We start from the raw sequence: 23,897 nt of genomic DNA on the forward strand, positions 1-23,897 counted from the left end.
ATTGTGACTTTGGGTGACACCCATCAAACTTGGCACACAGCTTGGGCACGTCCAAAGGAAGATTTTCAGTGAGAGAGTCAACCCAGATTTTTCATTTTCTAAAAAAAAATGTCCACAATTCCATTCTAATTGTTCCCGTAATTTTGTGGATTACCAAGATTCGAGGCACAAAATTTGGTTGTATGTTCCACTTTATTAATGCAACTTGTACTGCCGAAGAGAGACAACGGAAAGTAATGCTAAAGGTCTGTTTGATTCTAAGGTGTCAACAATGTGTGCATGGGCAGTGTAATCAAAATTATGTTTCCAAAGCAACATTTCCCATTAAACATATTATTTTGGTTATTCATATACACTGTATAGTACAGTATCAGGTTGTAGCACATTCTCTCTCTATCTCCCGGAGGTGTACAGAACTGTTGAACATCAGTAAATGTGAGAGGATGAGAGCTGATTGAGGCACCGACCAACTGGTTTCTTGCCTGTGACTTGATGTTTGGACCATTTAGGATCATAGCCATGGGTGACAAAAGTGATTTTGGCACCGACTTCTCTTGGCATTGGTTATCAAATGAGCCACTGAATCTTGTTTTCATTTTTAATATGTCTCGACAGACTATTTATGCAGTCCTGATGAGATGAACACCATCACTGTCCGCATCATGTTCACATATGCTTTTTGTAGAGCAGAGGCACCATGTTGGGTGCTCATGAGTACCATATTACGACCTTGCTCGTGGGCTTCCATGTCAGGAACGTAGGCAGGAATTTCATTATTCAGCTTGGTTGAATACATACACCCAAGTAATTTGAGTTCCAAGTTTTTTCATCTGCTTCTGTATAGATTTGCCAGGTCTGTAATTTTGAAAACTAGTGCTGCAAGATTGTCAATATGGGTACAGAGAGACCAAACACTTGATATGGTACTTCGCCTCTTGTGCAATCAAGTCGTCAGTACTCAGTTTTGTGAGCAGAGGTTTATCCTGCATCTTGAGAGCACACTGCCTGACATGAACATCAAGCTCAAATGTTGATGCTTCACTGAATGAGTCTTCAGCTGCCGATTCACCACAAAAACAAAATGTGTTGCAGCAGAAAATTGATCTTTTCCGATGCTTTTCCAAGTGTACATCTTTAAAATGTCAGCACCATCTTCACCAGGTGATTTTTTTTATCTTCTCTCCCAATTGTAGTTTGGTTTCGTTAAACTGCAGTCTGCATGAATTGTGATAGTTGACCTTGTGCTGCCGAATTGTTGCCTCCATGTCGTCACTATCATTCAGTCGTCACAACAGTATCTTTTTCAGCAAGCAATTAATCTTACTGAAATATTTGATGTTGTGAGCTATACTCTTGAACAATGTCTTGAATTAGCTGGACAATTGAGTGTTTCTAAAACGTTAATGAAAAGCAGATTATCGTGCAGCGATTTGTTTTTGTTTTTTTTGCTCATTTTTGGAACTCTTTCCCTTTCCAATAGATGAATTTACTCCATAATATGTTTATAATTAGTGGGGCAACTTAGCTAAATATAGCATAACAATTGTGCATTTTGTGAGGAAAGCACCAAATTTGGCACACTAGTAGCCTAACATATTGTTGCGAATTCGCGCCCACTGGCGTGCGAGCGGCCACGTAACTCGAATCGCTGCACGTCGCCCACCGGATGGACAATTCTGTCATGAGACTCTTGGACTAACGCCGGGAACTAGTCACGGGTGGGCCTTTCGGCCTCACCACGATCGTGCCAATCGGCCCCCCGCGTGGGATAGGGTTGTTCGCCAAATTCGACCTACCTAAGTACCCACACGGAGGGTAGACCGGGCGATCGCACCTCGCCGCAGGTCGACTCCGGACACGGGCCACTTTAAGCGACCCGTTCCGTACTATCGGGATAACCGAGCGGTGTTATCGTCGACCTCGACGGTTCCGATTAATTATCGGGCGTATTTAGCCCACTACCAACCCTTTACGTGAAGTAAGATGGAGATTCAATTAAAGAAAAGACGAAGCGAAACGGGAAAACAGTTCAACAAGAGGCACATTTATTCCGCGGCAAACAGAAAGCACACATATACAATTACAACAATTATGCACCAAAAGCAATTGCAACAAAAGAAACACAACAATGCAGATCTACTACCGACTACGCGAGCACACGGCAACACTTACACAGTTTTACTTTACAGATGGCGCCGACAACACATATACTCAAAAGCAAAAGCAAAGGGCCACCCTCAACGACAAGGGGACAGACGGGGCCTGTGGGCACGAGACCGGGTGGAGCCTACCCATCTTGTGATGGGCCGCAAATGTGGCGGCGGTGCCCCGACTCCGCGCTCCTCTGCGGGTTTCGTTGGCACTGCTTGGAATGGGGTGGGAACGGGGCCCCCTTTCTGCACTATCTCAGCGCGGGGGGGAAAAAGGGGGGAATTGTTGATGCTCTGGGGAAAGAGGATAGCTGGCTTGCTTGGGTCCCGCGACGAGTGACTCCACTGCGACCTCGACCGCGCTCCCGGCTTCCCCTCGCTGCAGCTCCCTGACAGACTCCGAGCCCCGACAGACTGACTCTCCTCCAGACCCGTCTTGACTGCTGCTGCCACACTCTGCCCCTGCCACACTTCTCCAACTCGCCTTGACGCTTCTCCAACTCCCTTAACCGAAAAACTCTCCCGCTGCCACACTTCTCCAACTCGCCCGAGCCCAAAAAAAACTAAATTTGCCCCACGCTCGGCGCTTTATAGTGGTGTAGGAGATCCCATATGCAAATTTCTGGATCAGAACGAGCTCGGGGGTGGAGCCACGCTCGCCCATTGGACGGAGAAAAAGGGGCGTGAATCTCCCCTGATCCTCGAATTTGCATATATCGATTCTACTCCGACGCGCCTGGAGGCGGGGCCAATCGCCCCGCGCTTGCTGATTGGACGGATCGGAAGTGGGCGTGTATCATTCCTGATCCGACTTCTCCTCGGAAAGGCCGCACTTTGTACCCGCGGCTTGGCGCGCGCCCTGTACGAGTCCAGGACAGCCTGACGCTTGGTGCCCACAAGCGATGCGGGAATGGCCGCAGAAGGAGAGGCGAAGGTGGTGGAGGGTCTAAAGTGGCGGTCCCTGGCCACGGTGATGCTTGGAATGGCGGTGAGGCGATGTTTGCGGGAGCGAGCTGTGAAGGTAAAGGTCGTGGCTGTTGGCGTTGTTGTTGTTGTGAAGCGGCGTTGCGGTTGGTGGTTGTTGTGTGATGGCGGTTGAGACGTGGTTGGTTCAAAATAAAGATAGAACAGAAAAACGGCTATCTTAAAGGGTCGCAGCCCGAATGAATCACATTTATTCCCTCTAAACAACGGGTTTGGGGCTAACTACACATGTACTTACAGAGATATCTCACCTACGGGACCTGAATGGTGGTTTGCGAATTTCCTCAACCACAACAATATTATGAACAGATTTGGATATTGGGCCATCTCAAATTCAGCCGCTGATGGCTGTGGCAGCCATTTTCCACTGCCATCAAAAACTTTGAGATGGCCCAATATCCAAATCTGTTCATAACATGATAGGCTACTGGTGTGCCAAATTTGGTGCTTTCCTCACAAAATGCACAATTGTTATGCTAAGTTGCCCCACTAAATAGCTTAAATCATATTTCTCACATCTGTACAAGCAATTCAAACAATCTTGGCCCATAATAGACCACTTATTCATGACACTATGCACAGTATGCACCATGAGCTTAATCACAATAAAACTAGTTGGTGGCCATCTTGGAAAATGTCTGCTACAGTTGTTATAGGGGAAATCAGTGGCACTACAGCTGAAAAGTTTCCTTTAGGCATGGTCTATGAGCTTGCCAAATTTTACGCTTTTATCATTTTTTCCCCCTCTCCCTCACCTCCTTTTGTATGCTAGTTTTCAGTTGGTTCGTTCCTTTCCTGTTTCATCCCCACTTCCCCCTTCCTCTTCTTGCTGTGTTTCATTCAGCTTGTGTGCATCTTGTTCACCCCATGTGTCCTTCTTCCCCACTCCTTGATATCACTTTCACTTCTACTCTGCTGTTGGTGTTTCCCCCTTTCCATTTTGTTCCCTTCCATTCTGCTTGAGCTCCTCCATGAGCCTCGATCATGTACAGTGTACACCAAAAAAAATGAATAAATCACAATAGTTCCAAAATTTATCACTTTTGCTGGCTCGAAAGAGAAAATAAACGTTGGTGTATCTTGTCAAACATTGAGCAACTTTCATGTTTTTCAGTGTCTTCCTCTTCCAAACAAACACTGAACTGCATTTTGTGATAGTGTTATGGGTTGAGCAGATCATAGTTATTTGCTCTTTCTCTTTGTAGTTTATCTGTGCTTAGACTTTCACGTAAATATTTTTGTCTACAAAGTCAAGGCTCGTCAAAGTGCTAGAACACAGAACGGATCAGGACATAACAGAACAAAAGGAACAGCAGAGAGGGGGAACGGAAACAGCAGGGGTTGAGGGACAAAATAGATGGAGACAGATAAACAAGGAATGCGGGTAAGAATGAGGGGTTGGGTAGGATGCAGAGGATAGACAAGATGGATGTAGAAGCAAACTCTCAGAAAGGAAAACCTAGAAATCGGGAAGGGGGAGGGTTTCAATGAGTGCAGAAAAGATCATAGTTTTAGATGGGGGATGATCTGAGATGGTGGTGAACAGCTGTCTTGTAGACCTCGAGGGAAGAATGACATTGAAGAGAATGTGGAAGTTGGTTCCACAGGCAGTGAAAAAGAGGAATGAATGAGTGTAGGTGAGCAGTGATTCTGCATTTTGGTACTTTCACTAGAAGGGGTTGATGGTGGACCATGTGCACCTTGCCAAAACCTTGGGGGTGTTGAGGGGGGGGGGGACAAATAATGGAAAGGGTAAATGGCACAAGACCGGAAAGGGGGAGGTAGAAATATACTGACCACTGACCTGTCTGTAATTGCAAGGTGGTCGGTCCATAGACTCAGCTTCATCGCAGAAGATTCCAATGAAATGTGGTGTCCCCAGGAAAGATCGTGACTGAGAGTGAGACCCAATAATTTGAGTTACTGAACTTCAAGAGGATTGTTAAGAAAGTTGATGTGAGGGTTTACCAGATGGTCCTGACAGAGACAGAGACAGAGACAGAGACACAGACAAGAGAAAGACAGAGAGAGATTTGTGAGGTTTGAAAGACATACTCCAAGTGTTTGAGCAGCTTTTGATTTTATCAGGATCTGAAGAGAGGGAAGAGGTTGCTGCCTGTCTACATGAAGGATGAGGGATGTCATGGCAGAGGGTGGAGTCATCAGCAAATAGAAAAAGAGGATTTTCCAGAGAGCCAGAGAGAAATGAACAGGATAGAACCATCATAAATATATGTGAAAGACCCTCTCGAGACCTGGCCTGAGCTGCTCCTATGGTTGGCAGCGAGTGCCCCGGAAACAGTGGGGGAAAGAGTGGCACTTATAAATGTGGAAGAATTGCGTTGCTCAGCCGGTGGGTTGTCCAGATAGCTCAGATGGCAGAGCACTGGTACAGTTTGCCAGAGGACCTGGATTCGATTCTCAGTCTGGACCCGTAATTTTTCCACATATATTTATGAGAGTCAGAGAGATCGTTGATGAAGATTTGGAATAGGACTGGGCCCAGAACACTGCCTTCTGGCACTCCAGCCTTGACAGTGAGAGGAGAAGAAAGGATTCTGTTCAGAGCTACACAACGACTATGAGAGTATAGGAAGTCAGTAACTCAAGAGTGGAGTTGGCATTGGATGCCATAGGCAGAGAGAGCTTGGATAGTAAGGTAGGATGCCAGACTGTATTGAAAGCTTGAGATATGTTGAGAGAGATGGCCCTGATCTCACATCTGACAAGGAGTGCCTCCATCCATTGATGGGGAGGTTTAAGCAGCATGTCCAACGTAGAGTAACCTGGTCTGCATCAGAATTTATGATTTGAGAATAGATCGTTGGAGAAAAGGAAAAATCTCATATCAACTACGATTATGGATTCCACGACCCTGCTAATGATGGGAAGTAAGTTAATAGGTCTGTAGTTAAGGAGATCAGTTTTTGCACCTTTTTAAAGCAATGCTGTGATGTTGGCTGATTTCCAAGCAGATGGACGATGAGCTAGGGCAAATGATGGATGAAAATGGCAGAAAGAGGATGTGAAAAAGCAGCAGAGCAGGTTTTTAAGACATGAGCTGATGCCATCTGGTGGAGTTGTATAATCATTTGAGGGCTACCAGATACTTCTCCAGGAACAAAAGACACATAATCCAGGAGCAATTGGGTGCAACTGGGTAGGATGGGTACAGAGCAAAGGGTTGGCAACACAATATTTGTAAGCAAACACAGAATGGAGGCATTCAGCCTTCTCATTAGTAGAGGCTGAGGTGCCATTTTAAGCGAGGGAAGGGGTAGAAGGGTAGCGTACACCAGTCTCATTGTCTTTCAGTCTCATTTTCTTCTCACACCTGAAAAGAAGATCGTCACAGAATCTGATGGAGAGATGGTAGAATGGCGCTAACTGCGAAAAACTTGACATGTTGAGCGAGCAATGTCGCAGTCATGGAAACTGCAGAAAAAGTCAGATGAATCATTCAAGATCGAAAAAGACGTGAGGACAAAGATGTCATTGGACTCAGGTGCAGCACTTTGATATGTGCAGCTATTTAACATTTATATCATACTAGTCGTGGTTCCCCGCATTGCCCGGTGCTGTTCTCATGCTGTTGGCATTTTGAAGAAATCAAATTTTGTTTTCATTTTATTCTTTGAAGGGGCATAAAACATCTCCCTACACCCACTAAGGAATGGGGCCAGGGACCATTTAATATTACCTTTCACATAGCTCGACAAAGGCTGAGGCACCACAAAGCAATTTAAAAAAGAAAAAAAACAAAACTTTTGATGAACCTCTTAAAGTTTGATGAAGATCCTTTCAGCCATCTCCGAGAAAAATGGCGCCACACACACACACACACACCTCTCTTATTGTATAGAATACACTGCATAAGTTATACACTACTTAAAATATTTCATTTCATTTTACAAAGAGAATATAAACTGATCTTTTTCTTCTTTTGAGTTTATGAAACTCCATACAGTGGGACTGGGGCAGCCGAAACGGTTAACCCTTATCATGGTCCATGAACACTGAATGCCTCATTCATACCAAGGCACATGAACACTGTATAACCTTTACCATGGTACAAGAACAGCGTTTTCTCTCATTGGCAGGGATGTGTTCTTTGGACATTGGATCTCCAACCTTTTACCATGCACAGAAGACATCTCACGCCGAACAAGTAAAGTGCAATAAAATGGAACAATGAGCCTTCTTTTGGGAGAAAAGTAAAAACACAAGCAAAATCAGTCATTAATACTTTATATCTATCCATGAACAATGGCTTTCCAGATTCTATAAAACACTTGCAAATAGTTAGACAATGTACTCAATAAAATCATGAGAAATTTAATGTATGATATTTTCTGCATTTTAATAAAGTTTCAGAATTGATATTTGAGCAACCTTTGTTCTGTTTCTTGTTCACAGTATGCTCACAAGCTTAAATCATAACAAACTGGACTTCATTCAAGTTTTCTAACTTTTTCATTGATCAATGAATGATATATAAGATGCTTGGTGTTGGCGCAGTGGTTAGGGCAGCGGCTTGGGATCAAAAAGGTCCTGAGTTCAAGCCCCATTGGGCCACTGAATTAATACACCAGGGGGTTGACTCAGCCTGTCATCCTTCCGAGGTCGGCGAAATGAGTACCAGTGTACTGGGCCGGTGTATACCACGGTTAGAATAGGTGTACCATATCCCTGTGTTGTAAGAGGTGACCAGGGTTGCGTCAGGAAGGGCATCCGGCGTAAAAACTGTGCCAAATCACTATGCGGATCATACGGATGATCCGCTGTGGCGACCCCCAACGGGAGCAGCCGAAAGAAGAAGAAGAAGAAGAAGAATGAATGATATATAAGGTGTGATCAAAAAAAGCTCCTGAAAAGATTTTCATTGGCTCGTCCCCCGCTGCAGAGCAGGAGATGAGGTTTTGTAATTGTGTGTGTGTGTGTTTGTGTGTTTCTGGCTGCTATCCACATACATCGGTGGGTTTCAGAAGATGGAATGGAGACCTACTAGGAGGTCTCAAAGTATCTGTGCATGTGTGTGTGTGTGTGTGTGTGTGTGTGTGTGTGTGTGTGTGTGTGTGTGTGTGTGTGTGTGTGTGTGTGTGTGTGTGTGTGTGTGTGTGTTTGTAAGGGTGTAATCGTCTCTGTTTTGAACACCTTACCACGCGATTCTTATAGACACAGAGTACATAATTATGGATGTAAACGTCCAGTTACAGACACACCACAACAAATCAGAAATGATTGCTTCGACCTTCACAAATCAAATATCTGTAGATTACTTAACAGAGATAGAATTCAGATCAATACTTTAAAAAAAAATGAAATTGTTAACATTTATGGAAGAGGATGATAAAGAGGAACTCCCAATCCAACACATGGAAGCAATTATAGATGTGATTGACCATAAAATGTACAAAGAGAAACCTAAAGACCCTGTCACACCTTGACGATTTAGCCAGCGTATGCCTGACATATGAAAAATTTGTCTAAAACGCTGGCACACGTCGAATACGTTATGGGTAAGTTTGTATACGTTAAGAGCACGCTGGCATACGTCGTAGTACGCTAGCATACGTCGTAGTACGCCGAGCTGTTAGACAAATTTTCCATGCTTGAAATTTTTTGACGTATGCCAGCGTACGACTCACACGTTCTGCATAACGCTGGCCATAAGTTGTAGGCACGTTATGCGATCATTGACACACGTCGACACGCGTTACTTGTAAGTTACTCATAAGTCGAAACACGTCGAAGTAATGGTTAGCGTCAGTGTTCCAGACTCCCTGGTTTTTTTTTTTTTTTTCGGTATGACGGTGATGTTGACACTTCGATTTCTAGTGAGAAAGAGAGAGAAAGAGAAAGAGAAAGAGAAAGAGAAAGAGAAAGCCACAAATGATACATAGCATGATATCTCTCAAAAGGTTGTAGACTGATTTTAACAAAAAAAAATCTTGGTAGATCCGTTGTGTAGGTGACAAGAACAAGCTGAATACAGTAGACTCTGGTTGAGGTCCAGATTCAGATCCAGCCTATCAGCGGGATACAAACTGTAAACTGTTCAGCCTGGCAGAGGTATACGCTCTACCGAGAGCCGGTCTAGTTCTTTATGAAATGGTGTTGTACATTTAAACCATTTTGGGAAACTTTTGATTTTACCCCTTTTACAAAATAGCCTTTTAAATGTCAAATGTTGTAAAATAGATCATCGAATTATGAACATTAAATTAGGTTTTTCAACTGTTGTGCTCAGGCTGCTGCTCCCTAAAGATACAGGAACTAGCCCTGGATGGTTTGACAATGTACTGCACATGATTCCATTTAACCATTGTTGCCCCATAATGATGTTTTGACTGAGGGTCGCACTCTGGTAGTTTTGAACAAACAACACAAACGTTCTGTTGTCACAAATGCATTCATGGCTGCAGGAATGGCAGGATAGCCACGAGGTATGTGCATCCTCACCTCTGAGCCGTCGATCTTAGGTTCGATTCCCGACTCAACTATAAGTTGGCACCCTTGTGTTTCGCAAGCAAGACTGTACATAAATGTGTGTGCCATCCCTCAAATACAAGTTAAGCCGGACATCCCATCTGCTGTCAGTAGTTGCTGGATGTTAAAGATCCCACGGTGTCTTTTGTGAAGAGCGGGCGAGTTATCGCCGGAATCCTAAACAAATTACAAATTCTTGCTCGAACCTGCAGGGGGCACACAGCGAACCAGTCATGCCCACTCCTCCCAGCCAAATGATGCTATCTGCAGCTACAGTATGTGCAGCATATGAAATAAAAAACAAGAACTGCTGAAAATTTTTGTACAATATCCCAACAGTTGGACAAGTGTTGGCTGGTTGCCTGGGACTGAAACTCAGAGGTTCCTGCAGAAATACAGATGGATCTTGTTGCAGGTTCAGCAGTAAATGTGAAGTTCAAGCTCCTCCAATTAGTGTTGGATTGATAGTAAGCAAGGAAACAAGGCAGCTCAGAGTATCAGTTGCGTTTTTAAAAGTATAATGAATACAAAGTGTGTCGTGTGTACAGAATAACCGATGCAGTTCAATTGATTACATTTCCCAGAATGACGCGACAGCACACCGAACCTGATGTGGACCCTGCCAACATGCAAGTGCACATTTCTTCCACAATGCAAAGCAGCTTCTGTTTTACAAAGGTGTCTTATTGTGACATTTGAACGATTCACTACTGGCATGGAAGCAGTACAATAGTGAAGACCCTTTCATCTCCCAGCATGATGAGCACGTCGCCACACTGCTGCGTCACTGCACATTATGCGTATTTCACAGCCAATCAGACATAAGACGGAAAGATCTGGCTACATACAAATAATTTATCGGATCATTTATAAAGTGACATTGGATGTTTAAAGTTCATATGTTTAAGTGTAAAGATGTAAAGGAATTTTTTTTGTTGTAAGGGTCACTTGGCTGTGCCTGGATGGGTTTGATGGTAGAGGAGTAGCAGCTGAAATGCGAATCCCATACAGGTTCCTTTTGATGACTTATCTTTGATCTTTGCTTATTTGGGTTCCTTCTGATGACTCCAATGCAGTATTTGGTCTTCCATTTGATTAAACAAAATTAAAAACTGATCAGATCTCATAATTCTCAATTTTTACCTCCACCACGTAAGGTCGATGGAGGTTGTGTATTCACTCCTGCTTGTTTGTTTGTGAGCAGGATATCCCAAAAGGTTGAGGACGGATTCGGACAAAACTTGGTGCACAGGTTGGGTATGTGACAAGGACGAACTGATTAGATTTTAGTGAAGATCTGGATCTGGATATTAGAATTTTTTGTGATTCTTCACCATTGAGAGATAGGGCCAAAAGTGATATATAGCATGATATCTCAAAAAGTTGTGGAAGGATTAGAATGAAACTTGGTGGACACAAGTACAAACCGATTCGATTTTGGTTCAGGTCCGGATCCAGATCCAGCCTATCAGTGGGATACAAAATGTAAACTGTTCAGTCTGGTGGAGGTATGTGCTCTACAGAGTGCTGTTCTTGTTAGCCTCAACCCAAAGGGGATGCGAGACTATTGCAGTGTGTGTGTGTGTGTGTGTGTGTGTGTGTGTGTGTGTGTGTGTGTGTGTGTGTGTGTGTGTGTGTGTGTGTGTGTGTGTGTGTGTGTGTGTGTGTGTGTGTGTGTTTGTGTGTATGTGTGTGTGTGCGTCCTCGTTTATATATTTTCGCTTTAAAAATATCTTTCGCTGCAATCACTTGTCCGATCAGTGTGAAACCTTAAACACAGGAGGGACTCACCATGGAGAATATTTTATTGATAACTCTGACGTCATAGGTCACATGGTATGGCAGCCAGATTGGACTAAAGGGGGAAAAAAAATTTTTTCATAATTTTCGCTGAAACCGCTGAACAACAAAAAATTAAAACTGCATATATCATCAACTCCCCAGGGGGTATGTCTGGTGATAACGATGTCATCGGTGAAGTGGTATTCCAGCCATAATTGGTTGAATTTAAATCCTTATTCAAAAAAAAATCTGAAACTTCATATATCTGATCTATGACCCAATGTGAGTGAAGAAATAACGTTACGACGCTCATAACCCATGCCAAGAAACACTGTGACGTAATAGGGTGGGTGCATGGATAATACGGATATATGGGCTGCAATAGTAGCGTGTTCAGTTAATGATGGTATTTTTGTTCAGAATGAACACGTGAGGAGAGACGATGTGCTCTACGAGTGCCGTTTTAGTTTAGGTTGCCATATAAAGCATCAGAAAACTTCCAATTTTGGCGAATATGCAGTCTTTTGTGGAAATTACATCCTTGGAGCAATGGGAAGAAACTTAATGGTGAGGACACAGATGCCATCCCAGAGATTTTTGGTTTGAAATTTGGCGAAAGGCAGCATGGATTTGGATTTTAAGTTTCTGAAATTAATCTCAGGAGAACTACCGCACAACTGTTAGATTGTCAATAAAAAACCCAGCTGGCTCATTAACAATCATCAGGGAGGGATTATAATGCCTGCTGTGCCTGATTTGGTTTCCATGCAGTGCTGGGCCATATTGTGGTGGACTCTCAATTCCGTCAGGGAATCTTGGGGCATGCACGAAGCACTATAAAATATAAGGCTGTCAATATCTACTTATACTCTACCACTCCTCCCCCAGCAACTAAGCACAACCAAGCACAGTATGCATTTTTTTTTTCAAAATGCTCACACGAACAGTGGAAGGCTTGGTACAGCTGTCTTGCTCAATTCTCATTGAAGGCCACTGTATTCAAAATGAAAAAGTTGTGCTTTTATTTAAAGAAGAAAATGAAATCCTCTATTTACAAGGAATTAAGGCACAGGAGGATGCCATTCGGTCCATCATGCCTGCACCACACCAATACCAGATTTAATCAATCCGTTGACACCCCTTCCCTTCGTGTGCAGCCTTTTGGCTGCGACATTGGTACTCAATTCGCCGACCTCAGAAGGATGACAGGCTGAGTCAACCACCTGGTATTAATTCAGCTGGCAATGGGGCTTGAATTCAGGACCCTAGAATCCCAAGCAAACACCCTAACCAGTAAGCCAACACCAGGTATGTTGATTGTTCTGTCATTCATCACAATTATGTTATCTCTCGACATTGCGAATGCCACATGTTTCAGGCACTAAAAACACACAGCTTTACACAAATACTGTCAGTTGGCAAACTGAACGCAAGCTTTGGACCGTGTTCTGCACCTACATTCACACAAAATGTTGTACTCAGATTATATTCACTCCAGACAAAAAAAAAAAGATGATGTCAACAGAACAGTCTTTCTTAGAATCTTTATTACAAAAGTGGGTTTCCATAACACAGTTGTGTCCTCTACAGCAGTGTGTGTATGTACATGTGTGAAAAACTATCCCAACAGCTAACAAAAAAAAATTCTCTGCACATAAATGCAGAATTACAAAATCGATTGAAAGTATTCTTTCAAAAGCTTCTTAAATATTCACACAACTTTCATTCAACAAACCACTCTCAACCCAGTACGAGTTTTCGTGACACATAAATTCAACAAACCCTCCTTCTGCTGCAGCCAATCACAATCGAAATGGTGCCGGTCATAAAGTCAGTTACAAAAAGAAAAAAAAATGAAATGATCTGCAAATGCAATGTACACATCAATCGACGTGCATCGAAAGGTGTCGGCAATCATTGAAGGGACTACCACGAACGGTGTTTGGAACAAGCTACACCAAACGGTGGAACCCATGAAAGAAACGATTTCAAACAAAATCCAAGGCCAAAACTTTGGAAAAAATAAATAACTTGCTATTTGTATAGCGATAAGGAAATTTTATTAACGTGTTTGTTCGACCGTACATTTTGGATTCATGTGGAATGGAAAGGCAATCTGCAGGGCCATGTAAAAAGGTGCACGTGCTGAGGCATTTTGTGTGGGTTTTATTCACAAAGCAAGACTGGATGACGATGAGGGCAGATGCACAGCAATAATTTAGGACTTGTCGACGATAAAGTTGATATCGATGGACATCATATCTGTTTCGACAAATACACTGTCTCTAAACTTGGAAGTCAATACAAAAGGAAGAAAAAGTCAGTCGAATAATGACGATGTAACAAACATACCCCGTAGGTGGTCAGCCGACCACAAAGTGATTTTATTTTTTATTTTTTTTGGTTTCTAACATAAATTCTTTTAGATTGATTTTTAAAATATATTTATAAATCGACATTTTCCACATTTTAACTTCCCCCAGAAAGTTTTTATTTCTCAATTTTTTTTTATAGCTTTCTTTTCTTTTTATACAATTGTCATTACATATTCCAAACCTTATTACCAATCAAACAGATTGGTACAAAATGCCTTTTACCTGTTACGGTTAAAAAAATAAATAATAATAAAAAAAATTCAATGGGGGGGCACGGGGTAGATGACGCAGGGTGGATTGCCGACAGGCAACCGGCATGTGGTTTCCTTACATGGCTAGATGGAAAATGCAAGGACGGGTTGGTGTCTGTTGGTGACAAGTGGACACCTGTAACCGTTCTGTGTCATGCAAATGTGACTGCACCGGATGGTGGGTGCATTCGTGTGGGTCCTCCAGGAGTGCTTCAAACGGGTAGACTGTTCTCTTCAACCGCTCGCATTCTCCGTCTTCTGGTCAAGCTTACTCTTATTGGTCTTAACCATGTAAATGAAGTAGGTAAGGGTATCCTTTTCATTCACGGTGATGGTGCGAAAGTGACGACTGATCGTCTGTTGAACCAAAAGAGAAGGGGGGTGGGAAGGTGGAAACAGCAAATACGATAAAGGGTCTTTTAATCACTTTTATGGCTCCACTGTGAAGTAGCCGGAGGCAATATGTTTTTGGGGTGTCTGTCCATCCGTGCTAATTTAATCTGTTATCTCTGCAACCGCTTATCTGAATGACATGAAATTTTCACTATAGGTGGGACTACTCATGTCAGCCTGGTGTTGGCTTAGCGATTAGGGTGGTGGCTTGGGATCCTAGGGTCCTGAGTTTGAGCCCCGTTTTCCATTGAATTAACACCAGGGGGTTGACTCAGCCTGTCATCCTTCCAAAGTCGGCGAAATGAGTACCAGTGTACTGGTAATAGGAGCTGCCATCAGCGGCATAGCCACGCCCTTAACCAATGGTGAAACCAGTAGCCAAAAAGGCAGCACACGACGGGAACTACTCATGGCGAATGTTTTAATGATAATTGTGACGTCGTAGGTCACGTGGTGTGACAGCAGTGTTGGAAAAAAGGAAAAACTTTGGAACTCTATCTCCAAAACCGCTCCATGGAAAAAATGGAAACTTGGCACATGTCAAGTAGGGAATAAGTGTGATTATTTTTGATGATGTCATGGGTGGTTTTGTTATGACGTCATAATTGCATACGTCGAACGCTTTATCCAATCAGTATGAGAATTTATTGAACGTCTTCTCGGACTAAATTGTATGGGGTAAGGGGGCGGGGTGGGGTTAATTGATGATGGCATCTGTCACGTGGTTCGGCAACCATATTTTTTAAACATAAAAACCTTCAAAAATCTTCTTCTCCGAAATGGCTGAACAGATCGAGACGAAACTCTACAGGTATCATCACCTATCCATGAGGAACAAAAGGTTCTCTACCTATGATGTCATAAGTCACATGGTTTTGCAGCTGTGATTTTTTTTGAAGAATAAACCTTAAAAATCATCTTCTCCAGAATGGCTTGACAGATTGAGGAAACTTCACCCACATGTTCCCCAAAGCCTTGGGGATAACAGGGTGTTCACAAATAATTAATAGGTCACACGGTCCGTCAGCCATATTGGATTGAATGAAAATGTTTTAACAAATTATTTCTGTTGAACCACTTCATCAATTGACGTGAAACTTCACAATGGTCTCGTAGTAATGGGGAATGTACGTTTTAAATTTCAACCTTATCGGACGCATGGTCTGGCAGCCAGAATTATTTAATATTTTGAATATGGGCTCAGGGATTTAAATTAAACTTGGTACAAGTATGTATAATGATGTAATAATGTGGGCAGAGGCATATCTGTCAATGTTGCGACGTCGAAGAGTGCGCTTCTAGTTTTTTATTGAAATTCACCCTCAACAAGGCTGAGAGCCACTAAATGTGAAGGGCCACAGAGAAAAAGAAGAAGAGGAAAAACTGGCAAAACCTTCACCCAGTCCTGAAACAAGGAAACCTCTTCACAAGACCACTATGCAGGAGGGGGTAACTAGGCCAGGTGGAAAAATAAATTTTCCTATCCCCAATGGGTGTTTTTTTTAGGAGACACCATCTCTGTACTGGATGGCTGTTGGCTCCCAAAGGGAGTTCATCTGCCCTTTGTCAGGTGTTGTTTTTAGTCCTGGCAGGGTGTCACAGTCACCCTACCCTCTATGACGTCGAAGTCTGAGAAAGATGTCGGTCTAGTCGCCGACAACCCGACCATGCGGCAGGTAGCACTGGGATAAGTTTATAACTGTGATTATGAGTGCAGATTGAAGGATAAGTTGAAGGTTCATTCGTGACCAATCTGCTGATCCTGCCTGTTCTGGTATATGTGATCAACTTAACACAACATGATTTACTCTCAAAGGGGCATACTGAGTGGAACATTGAAAGCAAAGCAAACTTAAGTGTTTGATAATTATCAAACGGAGATTATAATCAAACAGAGAATAACAACAAAGCACTTACCTTGTCAACCAACGTCTTTAATAATTCCTGAGATTTTTAAATGGTAAATATTTGAAAATGACATACATGGTGACATCGAAGTTGGATGTAAATACATCGACTACTGCTTCGTTAAAAGCCCCATTTATTCCCACCTTGTGGGGTCGACCGGGGAACATCTTTGACTCAAGTCTTTCACGAGCCGGCTGGCCAAGTCTGACCTTCGACTGAAGGTGATTTGAACAAAAAAAATTGCCATTTGTTCAGGGTGTCAGCGATAACTCACCGAAGCTTTGCGAAAAACACCGTGGGCTCTTGCATCACCAGCACAAATAACATCAAGTACCCTTTGTTGTTATAATGTCCAGTAACCATTTTAAGACCTCAGGAAACTCAGGATGACACTCAAAACACTGCTTGTTAAAATAGCAACCCTGACAAAAAATTCCCCGAATCGTAAAAACCTCGCACCATGTCATTGCTTGCAACTGTTAATGGAAAAGCAGAGGCAATATGCAAAGTTACGGACCTACAAACGGCGACAACCAAATTTGACTCTTAAACCTGAGAGTGATCAAACTCTGGCATGCCTGTGAATTTATGAAAAAAAGACATTGCAAATAACTAGTTGTTCACAAAAAGACAGTAAGCCTGGTGTTGGCTTAACGATTAAGGTTGCTGGCTTAAGTTCTTGAGTTACAGCCCGTCATGCTGTTAAATAACACCGGATGGGTTGACTCAGCCCGTCATCCTTCTGAGGTTGGCAAAATGAGTACCAGCTTGCTGGAAACGGGTTACTGCATCAGCGGCACAGCTGCGTTCCAAGCAATGATACAACCAGCAGCCACAGGCTGTACATGAAAAAAAATAGGACCACTGGATCTGCAGCTTACCTGGGCCCTGGCCTCATGTCGTAACCCAAATTTGGTAGCATTCTGAATGGTAGTTCTGAAGAAGAAGATTTTTGAGGGAATGTACATGATTTTTCCCAAAAATTGTCTAAGCCAGCCATTTTGACACACATCCGATCACATGATCGGCACGACCTCCGCAATTTTACACCCCTACCCTGGCCTAATGATGTAACCCAAAGTTGGTAGCATTCTGACTGGTGGGTCTGGAGAAGAAGCTTTTTAGAAGAAATTTACTAAGTCGGCCATTTTGACCTACTTCAAGTCAAGTGACCGGAAAGAGCTTTGCAATTCCCGTTTCCACTCAGGAGAGGAACCTTGCTGCCAAATTTCAGCTGGATCAGCCCAGAGGTTTGGCCACAGAAGTGGAACGGAAATAGGAGACGAACGGATGGACGGTGCGCGATAACAATACCCTAACTGGAATTTAAATTTCAGATAAGCTAATAATAAACAAAAAGATGGTGACAAAACATCAGATTTAACCATCTGCTTAATGTAGTCACATGATGCCCCCTCCCCACTGGCATGATACTTAACACCGGTCACACGAAACCTACGCAGTCCTGGATAAAGACCACTCGGTTGAAACGTCAGACCTGAGCTTTGCTATTGAGCAGTCATACTAATTTGTGGTGTCTGCGGTTTTGAATAACAAACGTTATACGCACCTCAGCGAGTTGTGCCTTGTTAAGTCCAGGACGTGTCTGCAGCTTGTAGTGCCTCTTGTAGCGGCGCAGAGTGTTCACTTGCAGCTGGAAAAGGTCCACCTGTCAAACACAGGTTATATTCAGCACGTCTCGACAGGTGAACGTGCAGCCTCAAAACGAGCGCGTCATGGATTGATTGCGAGTGTTGTTTTTATGCAAAACTGATTTCGAAAAGCACGAGGTTGAAGGAAAGTGATATAAATTTGGTCTTCGACCACCACAAACGTTGACCAAAACTAAGTTATACTGTGACGAACTAAATTAAGTTGGTCAATGGTACAACTTCGTTTTCAGAAGCCTCAATAAAAAAAGAAATGGCAGGGGATCAAACAGCAGGTGTTTCCAAAGACCAAATCATGATCTTTGACAAACTCACCTCTGGAGTTTCAGCATCGTGTTCTGGGGAGTCCCCCCCCTCATCATCACTGCCTTTTCTCTTCCTCTTGTTCCTCACGCTCTGGATGAAGTTTTTATGAAAGTCACAGATGTACAAGTGTCGCACCTGCAAAAGAACAATGGAGAATTGTTTGGTCACCTATTTTGAAAGAAAACGGAAAATTGTCAAATATCTGTCATGTTTATCTGGAATGGACCATTCATTTGCTGATGGTTCACTGTACACATTTTGGTTATAACATATTGAGGAAAAATAAAATCGAGTGTATGTTAAACCGTAAAGAAAACAGTTGGTTCATAATGTGTTACGTGCGGTGTATAAATCTCAAACATTTTCCAGTTGGGCACTTGTTGCCTCTATTCCAAACCACAGTGTTGATATGAAATTGTGAAAATCCAGGTGAATATTAAACACTGCCTTTTAGGGTGATCCACGGCAATGGCCTGTGCAGGTCTCTCCCTCCCTTCGGATCATTTTTGTGAAACTACATTTTGAAAATAAAGCACATATCTGGATGTTTTCTCTTCGACCCTCCCTGTACGTCTCTTTAAACCAGTTACCAGTGGTGCAGTGCTGCCAGAATGCACTGGAGCACCGCTTTGACACCTTAATCCAACTGAGGCAGAGCTTATCTCTACAGCAATAAAATAAAATAAACCAGAGAGTTGGTGTCAAAGACACCCAATGCTCGCCTGTTTATACATTTATCGTTTTTAAAAGACTAGTCCAATAATTAATATTTTTTTATAAAGCATTGCAGTGAAGTCTGATCCAAATAATTTTGAAGCAATATATGTATTTGTATATTGTAATCAGTAACAAGAGCGCAAGTGAGCACAATATACGCCAGAACAAGAAGGTATATACAGAATTGTGCATGGAATGGAACAGGGAAAACAGCAACCACATTAGATGACGAACGTATGTCGCGACACACCGTCTCCACAGTCTGTACCTATGTACCAAATATGAAACGTGAAAGTTGAAAACTTTGGGAGTTAGAGTGCGGACAGGAACGGATGGAAAAAGCATCCTGGTTGCCATGGCAACCACTTTAGATGACGAACGTATGTCACGACACACTATCTCCATAGTCTGTACCTATGTACCAAATATGAAACGTGAAAGTTGAAAACTTTGGGAGTTAGAGTGCGGACAGGAACGAATGGACGGACGGACGGACGGACGGACGACAGGTATCACATTATACGGCCATATATATATATACATATACACATACATACATACATCCATACATACATAACATACACATACATACATATATCGGGTGTATAAAAAATAGTGTGGTCGATAAAACATTAGAAAGGAAAAAATAACTTGCACCAAAAACTAACATTTTCACGCTGACGCTGACGCTGATGCTGACGCTGATGCTGACGCTGACGCTCACGCCGGGGGTATCGCTATAGCTCTCTGTTCTTCGAACAGGCGAGCTAAAAAACTACAATGACTCTTGGTAGAGCGCATACCTCCGCCAAGTTGACCACTTTACGTTTTGTATCCCACTGATAGGTCAGATCTGCATTCGGACCTGAACTAAAATCTGATCAGCTTGTTCCCGTCACCTATCCAACTCATCCACCAAGTTTTGTTATAACCTGGCCACAGCTTTTTGAAATATCATGTTATACAGTACTGGACGTCATTTTTAACCCCATCTCTCAATGAAGAAAAATCATTCAAAAAATTATCATATCCAGATCCAGATCTGGATTGTCACTACAATTGAATAAATTTGTCCTTGTCACACACCAAACTTGTCCACTAAGTTTTGTCTGAATATGTGCATAACTTTTGGAGATATCATGCTACACTGTCGGACCCCGCTATTCGCGGGGGATACGTTCCTGGAAAATGTCACGAATGTCAGGACATTGTTAATGACAAAACAAAACAAAAAACATTGTTTTGGAGTTTTTTTAAACATGGTCTCGGCTCATGGAAGAGTGATGATACAGAACAAATCAGGACACAACATTAAAAATTACCCCCGTGTGGGGGTGACGGTCATCTCTATAATACCACAAGTTCTTAATGTTCAGTTATGACCGAAGACTACTGCGCAGTTCTACTACGCAGTTTGGTTAAAGATGACTCGGCATTTTGGCGCGCGCGCACAAAATTATATTTTGAAAATAAATGCCGACGTTTACATTTCGGGTTTTGAAACTTTTGCACCTTCGGCGGAAAATGTATAAATATAAAAGGCTAAAAATGTGTTTTATATTTATATTTCATTTCTCCTTCCTTCCTTCTTTGCGAATTGCATCGGCGTTTTTGGCCATCTTCCAGATCACGTGATGATCAAACGGGAAGGAAATTCAAAAATCTGTCCAGTTAGATACAAGATAATATTTTTTACTATCATAATCAATAAACAGTTGCCGAATATCTTGTAGAATGGCAGACTTGATAGGTTTTGAAAATGGCGATTTTTATAACTTACGTGACCTCGTCCCTGACCTTGAACCTGGACAAAAGTTATATCGTTGTGCAACACTCATCGACCTCTACCCACATACTAAGTTTCATCAAGATCGGAAAGAAAAATTGTTGACGGACGGACGTACGGACGGACATTTGGTCCGGCTTTATTAGGTCATCTCAGTAGAGATGACCTAACAAAGGGAACAGCAAGAGAAAGGGGAAACAACAGCAGGGTAGATAATGCAGAAATCAACAAAATGACCAAATACCCAGACCTCAAAAACGAGATCAAGAGATCTTGGAAGCTGAAGAGCACTGAAATTGCACCAGTGATAATTGGAGCAACACGAATAATAACGAAGAATCTAACTGAGATTTTGTGAGATTAAGAACCTCACTGAGATTTATTCAAGGAAGAACCTCACTGAGATTTTAAGAACCTCACTGATATTTTGTGAGATTAAGAACTTCACTGAGATTTTAAAAACCATCCCCAGGAACATTACCACAAATGAACTACGATTGAAGGCAGTCCGAGGTTCGGTGACTATCATGAAAAGAGCTCTCGGTATAAAATTCTGATAACAATAAAAGTTGAACATCTTGGTCCACGAACTATGATCCCTTAGCGAAGCGAAGGTGGACACTTTGAGTTTGGGGAAGACTTCGTTCCATCTCCTCAAACTGGCAAATAGAGAGAACAACCAATGACACACACACACACACACACACACACACACACACACACACACACACACACACACACACACACACACACACACACACACACACACACACACACACACACACACACACACACACGATGGTGACGCGATGCGACAAGGATGCCTCGTTTCTCCCTCCCTGTCTTTCTCGACGATTCCACCACCTGAACCCACGTGTGACGATTCACATACCTTCATTCCAAAGAGGAAAGAGTAAAGAGGAAAAAAACTCAAAATGTAATGGACGCAGCGAAGGATGAGATAGCAACAGAATCAAGAGGCTGCAAAGCACAAGGCGGTGTGATTTGGAGGGGAGACCCATGCCAAACCGCCGACATGGGAACAGCACGGTGCGCTCACAAAATCGATCATACTAAACACCGTCTGGAGACTTTTTTTTGCAGTCGGTACTGCTGTTAAGCTCAATTCCGCTGTTTAAATTTTGAGGTTAAGAGTTTGGAGAGCGTATCGCATTTTAGTTTTAAAACATGAGCGGAAATTAAATAAATTAAATAAAAGTTACGAACACCGCCCGGTTCGCAAATACGAAGTTCGCAAATAAAATTAATAAAGTAAATTAAATTAATTTACGAACACTGTCTGTTGTAAGCAATGTTGTCTGTCGAGAGATTTCCCTTTGTGTTGAACCCCGCATCACTCAAAACATTTGTCGAGCCCCAGAAAGATTTGCGTGACTTGAGCCGCATATTTGGTAGATTCTGCAGGTCTTTATGGATTGGAAGCTCTGGGTTGGCTTTGATGCAATCAAACTTTCTCAGCATTCTTGCCTTCCGGTGCACATCAGGGGGTGGGATGTTAGACAGGAATGGGAGCCACTGCACGGGTGTTGATTTCAGTGTCCCACTGATTATCTGCATCAGTGTTTTCAGGACAGATTCCAAGTGTTTTATGTGGCTACTTTCCACCCAAACAGGAGAACAGTATTCTGCTGCAAAGTACACAAGAGCAAGGTTAGCAGTGTAAAGACAGTACACTTGATCCCCAGCTGGTGCCCACTAGTTTCTGGATATTTACCCTGGCCTTGATATTTTCTATGACCCGTTTTAGCTGTTCATGGAACGTGAGGTTGCGATCAATGGTGACTCCAAGGTACTTGGGGAATGGTTCGTTCTTGACTGGTTTGCTGCAAAAGGAAACCTGGAGTTTGCTGTTAGCCAGTTGGTTGTTGAGATGAAAAGCAGTAACTGTGGTCTTCGTTGGGTTTGGGTTGAGGCGCCAGCAGATTAAGTATTGCTCCATTACCTTTAAGTCCTGGGACAGGGTACTCCTGAGATCTTCAAGGTTGATTGCTTGGGTAGCAACAGTAATATCATTTGCTTTGGCTGAAAGAGACGCTTAGGGAAGACCATCATTCAGAGTACTTATGGAGTTTGTTTGCTCTCCGAGTGAAACCCTATATCTTCGATTGCTAAGCATAGAAGAAAGGACATGTATTGTGGCTCGGCACTGGAAAAGTATGACAGCTTTCAGCAAAAAACCATGTCACCATACCATGTTATAAACTCATGAAAGGTTAATTGGTGCAACACCCGTCTTGAGCACACGTTGGGAGCCAGCCTCAATGTGGGTGGCAAGTGCAAGTACTTGATCAACACAACGCCTACCAAGTAGAACCCAGCTTGTTCCTTGGAAAGGTTGATCTCTACCAGTGGAGAGAGACTGGTCAGAAGGACACACTCAAACAACTTGTATGTCATACATAGCAGATATGGCTAGATGAGTCAGCAGCAAGTCTCCCTGGTTTACGGGTGGAAATTTGTAAAATATTGTGTGTTGACGTATATCCACCATGTTGTGTGTTGATGTATATCCACCATGTTGTGTGTTGATGTATACCCACCATGTTGTGTGTTGATGTATATCCACCATGTTGTGTGTTGACGTATATCCACCATGTTGTGTGTTGATGTATATCCACTATGTTGTGTGTTGATGTATATCCACTATGTTGTGTGTTGATGTATATCCACTATGTTGTGTGTTGATGTATATCCACTATGTTGTGTGTTGATGTATACCCACCATGTTGTGTGTTGACGTATATCCACCATGTTGTGTGTTGATGTATATCCACTATGTTGTGTGTTGATGTATATCCACTATGTTGTGTGTTGATGTATATCCACTATGTTGTGTGTTGATGTATATCCACTATGTTGTGTGTTGATGTATATCCACTATGTTGTGTGTTGATGTATATCCACCATGTTGTGTGTTGATGTATATCCACCATGTTGTGTGTTGATGTATATCTACCATGTTGTGTGTTGACGTATATCCACTATGTTGTGTGTTGATGTATATCCACCATGTTGTGTGTTGATGTATACCCACTATGTTGTGTGTTGATGTATACCCACCATGT

At 42.7% G+C, this 23,897-nt stretch overlaps 1 protein-coding gene and 1 long non-coding RNA gene across 5 annotated transcripts in view; one reads left to right on the top strand and one right to left on the bottom strand.

The window, feature by feature from the left end:
- The window catches only part of LOC147014557 (uncharacterized), a 13,175-nt gene extending 5,654 nt beyond the window's left edge, over positions 1-7,521 (top strand). Inside the window, exon 2 of the long non-coding RNA XR_015050802.1 lies at positions 7,235-7,521. This is a non-coding gene — a long non-coding RNA (uncharacterized LOC147014557). The remainder of the gene's footprint in view (positions 1-7,234) is intronic.
- LOC147014556 (histone deacetylase complex subunit SAP30L-like) overlaps positions 1-23,897 on the bottom strand; it is a 35,729-nt gene that overhangs the window by 6,187 nt on the left and 5,645 nt on the right. For 3 of the 4 annotated variants that reach the window (XR_015050801.1, XM_085852602.1, XM_085852603.1), the window contains exons 2-3: positions 18,318-18,443; positions 17,903-18,001 (exon numbers count right to left, since the gene is read on the bottom strand). Coding sequence is in view for 3 of the 4 variants with exons in the window: in XM_085852602.1 (XP_085708728.1) it covers positions 17,903-18,001; positions 18,318-18,443 (225 nt within the window). In the remaining variant the exon portion in view is untranslated. Of the gene's footprint in view, positions 1-12,932; positions 14,389-17,902; positions 18,002-18,317; positions 18,444-23,897 lie in introns of those variants that run through there. The other variant, XM_085852601.1, reaches the window with a different exon arrangement.

Source organism: Eptatretus burgeri, chromosome 13, assembly GCF_056783735.1.
Source record: "Eptatretus burgeri isolate ZD-2024b chromosome 13, Ebu_testis_v1, whole genome shotgun sequence".
NCBI classification, from domain to species: domain Eukaryota; kingdom Metazoa; phylum Chordata; class Myxini; order Myxiniformes; family Myxinidae; genus Eptatretus; species Eptatretus burgeri.